This window comes from Pediculus humanus, genomic scaffold (assembly GCF_000006295.1).
Source record: "Pediculus humanus corporis 1103172108266 genomic scaffold, whole genome shotgun sequence".
In the NCBI taxonomy this organism is placed as follows: Eukaryota; Metazoa; Arthropoda; class Insecta; order Psocodea; family Pediculidae; genus Pediculus; species Pediculus humanus.
The window spans coordinates 683,159-693,278 of record NW_002987835.1 but is presented as its reverse complement, the minus strand read 5'-3'; the positions used below and the strand labels follow the sequence as shown (position 1 = coordinate 693,278).

The 10,120-nt window shown below is 26.2% G+C and overlaps 3 protein-coding genes across 3 annotated transcripts; all 3 read right to left on the bottom strand.

The window, feature by feature from the left end:
- Nucleotides 1–4,922: 4,922 nt before the first annotated feature.
- On the bottom strand, nucleotides 4,923–6,942 carry Phum_PHUM499350 (uncharacterized protein; the record flags this gene model as incomplete). Its single annotated transcript, XM_002430751.1, has 8 exons — nucleotides 4,923–5,180; nucleotides 5,271–5,431; nucleotides 5,522–5,645; nucleotides 5,723–5,931; nucleotides 6,007–6,196; nucleotides 6,273–6,358; nucleotides 6,459–6,622; nucleotides 6,782–6,942. 8 exons carry the CDS (start codon nucleotides 6,940–6,942, stop codon nucleotides 4,923–4,925), a joined length of 1,353 nt encoding a protein of 450 aa, XP_002430796.1.
- Nucleotides 6,943–7,272: 330 nt separating this feature from the next.
- On the bottom strand, nucleotides 7,273–8,732 carry Phum_PHUM499340 (uncharacterized protein; the record flags this gene model as incomplete). Its single annotated transcript, XM_002430750.1, has 2 exons — nucleotides 7,273–8,256; nucleotides 8,418–8,732. 2 exons carry the CDS (start codon nucleotides 8,730–8,732, stop codon nucleotides 7,273–7,275), a joined length of 1,299 nt encoding a protein of 432 aa, XP_002430795.1.
- Nucleotides 8,733–9,379: 647 nt separating this feature from the next.
- On the bottom strand, nucleotides 9,380–10,054 carry Phum_PHUM499330 (60S ribosomal protein L32, putative; the record flags this gene model as incomplete). The annotated part of the gene is made up of 2 exons (XM_002430749.1): nucleotides 9,380–9,538; nucleotides 9,809–10,054. 2 exons carry the CDS (start codon nucleotides 10,052–10,054, stop codon nucleotides 9,380–9,382), a joined length of 405 nt encoding a protein of 134 aa, XP_002430794.1.
- Between the last annotated feature and the right edge of the window lie 66 nt (nucleotides 10,055–10,120).

The following is a 10,120-nucleotide window of genomic DNA, read 5'->3' as shown; positions in this document are numbered from 1 at the left end:
AAAAAAAAATAAAAATTTTGTTTTTGTTAGTGTGTCACGTGTTATTTTTTTTCTTTCTCTATTACGTTAGATTTAAGTCAAACAAACAAACAAACAAACGAACATACAAACAAAAATTAAAAACAATTTTTCTTTACTTATTATTAATATTATTATTATTTTAAAAATAAACAATTTTTTTTTTTTTTTTCTATTTGGTTTTTTTTTTGTTACATCGCACAAAACGTTTTGTAAGAGTCATAATGATAATAATAATGATAATAATAATAATGATAATGAAACGTTGTATAAAAAACAATTAAAATTTTTAATTAAACTTTGGAAAAGTGAAAATTCAAGACTGGAAATCAGGTGGAAATATAAACGTTTTTAACATCTGACGGTAAAAGTTTATGGAAATGAAAAAGGAAAAAATTTTTTTTTTACTTTTTCATTTTTCCAGCTCCAGTCGAGGTTTTTTTTTTTTTTTTTTTTTTTTTTTTTTGGAAAGAACATCGAATCGTTTGTTTATTAAAAAAAAAAAAAAAAAAAATTAAACGTCAACGTCGCACGCAACAAAACAAACAAACAAACGAAAAAAGAAAAGAAAAGAAAAAGAAAAAATTTCTTTTTTTTCCTTTCTTTCTTTCTTTCTTTCTTTCGTTATGGTTCATTATTATTATTATTATTTATTTGATTGAATGACTCGTTAACGAGCGTTCTGATGATGATAATAATAATAATAATGTTAAAATCCATACGGCGATGACAAAACAACAGGAAACAAAGTAAAATTCAATAAATATTTTTTTTTTTTTTACAAAATGGGGAAACAAAAAGAAAAGAAATTAATTTTAAGGTTTTTGAAAAAAAAAAATTTTTTTGTAAAGCAAACAACAACTACAACCGGTTGTGGCGTCACCCTTGGATTTGACTGCCTTTGACTGTTTGGTTGGAAAAACGTGTCAAAATAAGACGCCCCATTGTGAGATTTAATTACGAAGGGATGAAAGGCCCAGGCCACCCCATTGAAATTTTTTTCTTTTTTTTTCCTACTACCCATATTTTTCAAGGATAATCATTTAACCGTAAGTGAAAAGAGAGTGAGAAAGAGAGAGAGAGAAAAATAAAGAAAGAGAGAGAGAGAGAGAGAGAAAGAGAGAGAGAGAGAGACAAAAAACAAAACGAACGCGACAAGAAATTTTAACTTTGACAAAAAAGTTTTTCTTTTTAACAATCATTTCGCAACAGGGTGAAAAATCCTGGTAAGAGAAAGAAAAAGAGGGAAAGTCGAGAAGAGTAAAGAGGTCAGAGTTCACATAGAATCACAGAGAAAAATTACCAAGGGGGGGGGGGTTCATTCAAATATTTAATCCGTACAATAAATAAATAAAACAGACAGAAATTAATAATAATAATAATAATAATAAAAAGCTTACGTATGGGAGCTGCTGCCATTATCATCATCATCATCATCATCATCATTATTTAATGGTAGTAAAAAAAAAAAAAAAATTTCTAAAGACACTTTTACAACGTGGCAGGAATTATCTGAGACTTCAATCAAATATTAATTTTTTATTTTGTTTGTTTTCCTTTTGAATTTTTTTTATTTTTATTGTATTTCAAGCCGTGATTGTTCTGATTGTTCCCGTCCATCGTTGTTGTCCTACAAAAAAAAAAAAAAAAAAGATGACGATAATAATAATAATAATGATTTATATTTATCAGGTGAGCAACCAAAAAAAAAAAAAAAAAAAAAAAAAAGAAAACACACACACAGTGCACGACACAATTGACTCACAAGCATTTATTATATCCTTCTTTGAAATGACGGAGACCATTTTAAATTTATCACGACTTTACCACCCCCGCATTTTACTCCCCTCGCCCTCTTCCTCCTCCCCTTTAGCCCCCCCCCGAAACTTCCCTTCTCACGAAAACAATAAATTTCTTTTTAAAGATGGTCGAAATGAATATCTATTAAATTATTAACTATATCTTTTAATAATGATGATAAAAATAATATATAAAAAGCAGACGACGACACAAGATGACTGACGAGGAGGGCAGGAGGGAGGGAGTAGTGAGGCGGAGTGAAAGGAGAGAAAAGAAAAAATAAAAATAAATTAATTAATAAATACTACACCCGACCGCACGTCATCAAAAATTATAAATAAAAAAAAACGAACGTACGACGCTAATTTGACAAAATGCGTGCGTGTGGTGCGTGAGTGCGCGTGTCCGTTCGCGTACTGTGGGAAATTTTTTTTTTTTTTATTATTATTATTCAATTTCATCAATAAATAATATAAACAATAATAAATAAATAAAATGAAAAACGATTTTAGCTGTCAAAGGTTAAAATAAAGTGTGTGAGTGTGAGAGAGAGAAAAAAATTTTTTTTTTTTTTTAAACCGTACGTACGAACGTCTGCTAACAACAACAACAACAACAAAAAAACGGATGAAACCAAAAAGTGTGTCCTCCGTACCCCCTTCCCACCCCCCAACCTACCTTCCCCCGAAAAAAAAAAAGAAAAAATTTATTTTAAGTGTTTATTACTTAGCATAGCAGGGATGCGTCCCGTGAGATTCTATTATCATTTCAAACGATAATAATGATGATGATGATGATGATGATTATTCCTCTTCTAAATAAAACGAATTTATTTGAATTCATTGATTTCACGTGACAATAACAACTTTTCTACCAACCCCTGAGATTTTACGACTCTTAAACGTTTTTTTCTTTTTTTTTTTTTCCACCCTTATTTGTGATGATGATGATGATGACTCTCTCTAAAAATAAAAAAAAGAAAACAATTTATTATTATTATTATCATCGAATAAATAAATAAAAAAAAATCCCTTTTGAAAAAAAAAATAAATAAATAATTCGCATCACACAAAATTTTTTTTTTATTTTTTTTTAATTATTAAATAAAAATTCGTTTCAATTTAAATTCTATAAATTAATTTAATAATAATAATAATAATGATAATAATTTATACAAAGACGTCACTTATATTGATTTATCGATTGTTTTTAATTAATTTTTTATTCATCAATTAATTTAAAATAATTTATTTGTTGATTTTTGCTTTAATTGAAAAAAACATGCGAAAAAAAAAAAAACAATAATAATAATAATTTTATAAAATTTATCGATGACGAACGACATCATCATCATCATCATTAATAATAATAATGATAATACCATCTGAGAAATAATAATATTTAATTACAATTAACGATGACCTTGTTTTTCAATTTGTTTAAACATTTTCGAGGATGGCAAACAATAAAAAAAAAAAAAAAAAAATGATGGCGACGATGAAGTAACATAATTTTTATTTGATTTGAGGGAGTACAAAAAAAATAATAATAAAATCGAGCATTAATTGATTAAGGTTATTAAGTTTTTCTTTTAAAATATTCCGCCATGTTTTCATCATCGTGAAAATATGCATTTATGGTCAAAAATTCAATTACTTGATTCTAAAAAAAAAATCTTGTATTGATTTTATTTTTTATGTTTTGTTTTGTTTTTTCATTAAACAAACAAACAATTTAATTGTTATTAAATATAAACAATCATAAACTTTAATAATGTTATTAATTTGTTGAAAAACAAAACACGTAATAAAAACAATACAAAAAAAAAAAAAAAAAAACAAAATGTCGTAGTTACCTGCCTAAGAAAAAACATAAAAATTTATTTAACAAAACAAAAAAAAAAAAAATTGAAAAATGATACTAAAAAAAATCCCCTAGAATTAGAAAAAGAAACAAAATATTGATTACATTTAATAATAATAATAATAATAATTTGTAAACCCGAAATGATATAAATAATATCGGTTGGAGAAGAAAAACAAACATTAAATTATAAAAAAAAAAAATGTCTGTTTGTAGAAAAGTTGTTATTAACAACCCCTCATTTTATGTGAAATGATATGTGTGGGATTAAAACAAATAATGACGTTCATTTATTTTTAATAAACGACGAAAAAAAAACTTTTTTTTCTTCTTCTTCTTCTTCTTGAAATGGCGATCGATCGATCGATCGACCCTACAGGAAATTTAAAAAAAAATTTATTTTAATTCGTGTTACAACTTATCGACAACAACCGTTACAAACGTTCTGTCGGATGAAAATTTTTAAAATGTCATTAATTTTTAGGCAATCCTGTTGGATTGTACATCGACCTGAAAACTTTCCCGTTTTCCTTTAACCTGTTTAAAAATTATACATAAATTAAGGTATTAGTTAAAGATCGTCTTGTTCCGGTTCTTCCACCTGACTGTAATTAATACGTTTCGGTATATTAAGGTATAAAGTACCGAAAAGAATTAGTCAGCCATTACACCGACTTAAATACTAAAAAAAAAAAAAAAAAAAGAAAATCCGTCGGAAAATTTTTAGTAGACGATTAGTTAAAGTACATCAAATGAAAAAATATATGTTAAATAAAAACATTTTTTTAAAAAGTATTTATTAAAAAATTTATATCATCGGATAAAAAATAAGTTGATTATGGGGGCCCCGTTTGAAGCCCCCTTTTTTTCCAAAAAATGTCACGATTATTTTTTCATTTGATTCGATAATAGACAAAAAATTTATTCAAAAACGTTTCAATCGTATAAAAAATTAAAATGGACGATCACATATCCTTGTAAAAATCAAATTTCGATACCTAATAATAATAATAATAATAATAATAATAATAATATTTTTTATAATGTCATAAATTTTATTACCGAAAGTAATTTGCAAATCCCCGGATATTCATATCCTTCCAATGAAATTTTCATTTTCGTTCTTTTTCCTTTTTTCATTTCCGCTTTTTTCCTTTTTCATTTGCAATTATTTTTTATATAACTAATGATAAAAATCAAATTATCAGTAATAAAAATAGGGGTGGGGGGGGAAATTCGTTTTAGTTTTTTTTATCTGAAGAATCGCTTGATTCGAAATTGGATTCGGAATCGGAATCCTCTGACGATTCCGTTGACGATTGACAACAATCATTCGAACCCTTATTCCCTTCTTTAATTTTTATTTTAGATATTTCCTCAACTATTTTTTTTATTTCTTTCGGATTAATGCCATCTTTTTTTTCTTCTTCTAATGTCAAATTGGCAGCCATTTCTAAAATTGGTAGTTCGCTATTAACTTCGTATTTTGTTACTTTTACCTATGTAACCAAAAAAATCAAAAAATTTAAATTCAAATCCATTTCATTTAGTAATTTTTCACTCACAAAAGACAGATTTTAATTTTTTACCTTTTTAACTTCTCGTGACAATTGTATAAAATAATCATTTTCATTTAAATATGAAAACCATGATAAATCATTTATGTACAGGTTATTTAATATGTACCTGTTTTCACTTTCATCGAATATTTCTTTTATTTCGAGTAAGCATTTAGTTACTTCCATTGAACCTTAAAAAAAAAAATAATAACAATAATAATAACTTTTAAATTTATCAAAATAGTGTAATTTAATAAAAAAAAAAAAAAATGAAACTCAACCATTTTCTAATATTTTAACAACATCTTCATGAATAAGTTCAGCCAAATTCCAATTTCTATAAAGTGGATATATTAAACTTCTTCTGTAACTGGCCACTAGAACACTTTTTAATGAATCAAACACCTGTTTGAATATTATTAATTATTAATATTATTTGTAACACTCATAAAAATGTACAAAATTATAAATTAATTTACAACCTCAAGCCATGACAAAGTACTGCTAAGTTTATTTATCGTCCATCCAGATTCGACTGATTTATCACCTTCAGTAGTTCTATAATCGTAGGCATAAGCAAATAAAATGTCGACAATTTGATAATTTATTATTTTTTTATCATTTTCAGTTAATTTGAATTCATTTTTTGGTGTGAATGAATTTATTATTTCTTTCAAATCATCGCTTAGCTCTAGAGAAAAAATTTTAAACATTGTAGACATTAATTAAATTAATTTAAAAGGCGAGAAAAATTGAGATGGTTTACCCTTTTTCATTGGTTTGTACCAAGAAGGTTCAAATGTGAAAATAAATTCAAGATGATCTGTTTCCATTGTGTCAGCTAAATAATGATCATCATTCCATTTCTCGCTTTCTTCTTGCATTTTTAATTCTTTCCTCGATTGCAAATCACTGTTATCAGGATCAGGTAAATTAATAAATTCTGAAAATGTATCCTGATAATTTTATTAATAAAAAACAATAAATTATAGAATAATATTTAATTTATTTAATATATTATAATAAACTTACAGCAAGTTTTCCAAACATGTTCGAATACTTATTAGCAAAACCATAATGTTGTTTAGGCGAAGGCAAAGATGACTCGTTTTTTTCAACTGAAATATAATGAAAGATGTTACATTAACTCAAGTTAAAGTTTGTTTAAATAATCTCATAATAATTAATGCTTATTTTATGAAAAAAATTAAAATGTACCAGAATCATCTTCTTCAGTCTTTGTTTGGTGTTCAAATTCATTTTCATTAGGAGTGTTCGATTTGATATTGCTTTTTTTCTTAAATTTAACAGTGTGAGTAAAAGTTTGCAAATCGTAAGTTTGAAACTCAGGAATGTCATATATAGGGCATGGTAAAATAGTTCTAAAATAAAACAAATTTAAAAATTTTTGTGAATGGAAACTAAATCCCAACAAGTATTTTGAGCTCCTTTTTTTTTAAAGGATGCTTATTTATTAACAATAAAATGAGTTTTAAATTGAATTCAATATACATATTTTATAAAAAATAATTTAAACTCACTTTAAAAAATAAGGGTTAGAAACGAATATGAAATTTTGATTATCGATTAAAAAATTAGCCTCGTTTGGTTTAGCAAGTGGAGCAATAATTTTAATAACGATTTTACCCTCATCGTCGTCTTCTATGTGATACTTGGGTGCTCTCACATTACTTTCGGCCATTTTAAAAAAATTAAGAAAAGTAGTGTCATTTGACCAATTTACCCGCTCAATTCTTATCTTTTACGTAATACGGCAACAATACGAAACCATAGACATGAACAATTTTGCGGAAAAAAAGATAATGAAATGTACTCCGATATTCTACGCTATTTTATTTTAATTGTCAAAAAGAATTTACTGTATTTTCAATAAAATAGAGTTAATAAGCGAGTAAAATTTACTTTTTAAATTACAAATTGATTTAATTTTATTATAAGGAATAGTATTTAAATAAAAGTAGACTAGAAAAATTTCATTTGTGTAATAAAACTTTATTATTTATATGAAACATTACTTTTTTAATAATTTTTTAAATGATGACATTGAATCGTTTTTCTCCCAATCCATTTTAGTGTGATTTCTTTCATACTTTTTGACTTTAGCTTTTTTATAATGTCTTTTTATTGTCGGAGCCAATATGTTTCTTTTCTGAAGGCTCTTGAATCGATCGTGTAAAATGCTGCCAATGCTGTTAATATTTCTAAGGTTTCCGGAAAGTTCTTCAGGGAGTTGAAAATCTATATCGGCATCTTGATATTTTATTTGACTCAAAACTCTAGTGGTGAATGGTTTTTTCTTTTGTTTTTCTTTTTTCTTTTCCATTTTTTCCTTAATTTTTTGTTCCTTTTTCAATATTGATTCATTAAATTTTGTCAACTTGTGTAAATCGGATATTTTCTTTTTTTCAATTTTTTGATTTTTTAATTTTTCTTTTAATAATAATGCTTCTCTCTTTTTCCTTTTTTTCTGTAAAGTTTTCTTTTTGTTTCTGACAGGAGGATTCAATGCCTTGTATTCTTGACCATCATCATCGTCGGAATCACTTTTCGAAACAGTTAAACCGACACACATTTCTTCTATCCAATTTTTTTCCATTTCTTCCCTTGGAATGCTAGAAAACATTTCCTTTGTAACTCGATTCAAATGCTTTTTTTCCTTGATGAGTGCATATTCTTTCTCAGCTGCTTTTGATAAAATTTCCTTGTGATCTTTTAATGATGGATTATAAGATAAACCAGGATGAGGAATATCTATAGCTGGCAATTTTGATGTTTTGGATTGAATTGTTTTGGGTATTACTTTTTTATGTTCTCCAATATTTTGAAGATTATGCCTCAATGTTTCAATTTGAATCCATTCATTCTCTTTTTTTATTTTATTATTTTTACCATCGTCAGACCAAATATCATAAGAAAACTTTTTAACAGGTTCTTTTTCTTCTTCTTCTTCAACCCTTTGTTTCTTAGTTGCCTCAGCAGGTTTTTTAATTTTTGCCTTTAATTTACACAGGTATTTAAATAAAAGTATTACAAAAGAATTATAATTTTGAGAACATATTTTTTTTTATTAATAATTTAAATTTTACTCACCTTACGTTTTAAATACTTGTTTTCAACTGCTTTAATTCTCTTTGTTGGTTTAATAGGAACAGGTACTGCCGACCTTTTTTCTAATATTTCATAACATTTAGGCAATTCTGTTTCCCTTAATCTATAGGACGAACTATTGTTAGGTTTACTTAAAAGTACTCGAGGACATTTATTTGTTTTAATATCCGACAATTCATTGCTATCATCTTGACCCTTTACGTCAATTTCGAAGAGCTCTTCATTTTTAGTGTCAGAGAATTTGACTCCCAATCTTTCTTCCAACCTTTGATCTTCTAAAAAGTTTTCAACATCTGTTATGTCAACATTTTTTCTCCACGATCTTTTATTCTTTTTCGACACACGTTTCTTTACGGCAGTCATATTTGTAAAGGTTTTGTCTATACAGCGTTGCCAACGTTCTCAAAAAAGCAACAAGACGAATCGTATTGTCGATTAAAACTTTATTATTTTTTTATATTTTATATCTATTTTATAAAATAATATTAAATATCCTTAAAAAATTAATTGCTTTAAAATATTACAATTAATTATTTGGATAAGTTTCAAATAGATAATTAATCTTTTAACTTGAAGGCCACCACATATAACATAATCATAAAATATTGTTTTTGCATTTACTTAGAAGTAGGACCCCCCAAATTTTAAATTAATGATTTTTGAAAATATTTTCATTTTCAGATTTAGATTTAGCTAATATTCTTACTTAATAAAATAAATAATTTCAAACAAAACTAACGAATGAATTAAAAGCATTCTTATTAAAAATCTACAGTTTTTTTTTGCCATAACAATTTTCAATAAATTAAAAATTAATTTCTTTTTTTTTTTACCAATTATGCTTTTGACAATGTGTGATTATTATTTATCGATACCAAAATTAAACGATGAATTGTATGAAAAAGGAATACATAATAGTAAAACACTCTTAATGGATGGAAATATATGCTCTTTACGAGCATTAAATAAAATTGTATTGTATAATCAAATTTCAAACTGTAAAAATATGTTTATTCATTTTCTTCAGAACGAAGTCTAGCATTTCCATTTGTAAGTCTAATGCTTAATTGTTGAGCTCTCTGAACAATTAATTTCCTTTTTTTAGAAGAGACTCCATGTGCAATTTCTGCACAAAACTTTCTATTTTGCATCATAAGGATTTCTAATTCCTAAAACACATTCGACAAAAATAAATTATCAATTGATTTGAAAATACAACTGGTTCTTTATAAAATTAATTTATATAGTTTTTATAATTCATTTAAAATTTCTAAAAAATATTAAAGGGTGCCTCAATTTTTACCTTTGGGTAAAAACTAATCAATGTATGAAAATGCAACAGCATCTCATCTCCTATCGTTTTAAATTCATATATTGGACATTTGGAATTTATAAAAACTATATTTTTAAATGCATCGTGCACGATGTCAAAAGCTCACCTTAACATTATGTACCAAAACTTTTCTAAATCCAGTTCTTAACATATGACGTGTTCTCTTGTCTGATCCATAACCAATGTTGGGCATAAGATATTGACCCTTAAATCGTCTCCTAACTCTGTTGTCAATACCTCTAGGTTTTCTCCATGACCTCCTAAGTTTAACATATCTGTCACTTTGATGCCTAATAAAAGGCTTTGTTCTTTTTTTTACGATTTTCGGCCGGTAAACAGGTCTGATCGACATTCTGTAAGCAAAGTATCATAACAACATGGCATCGTTAACATTTATATTTAATTATACTGTTATTAT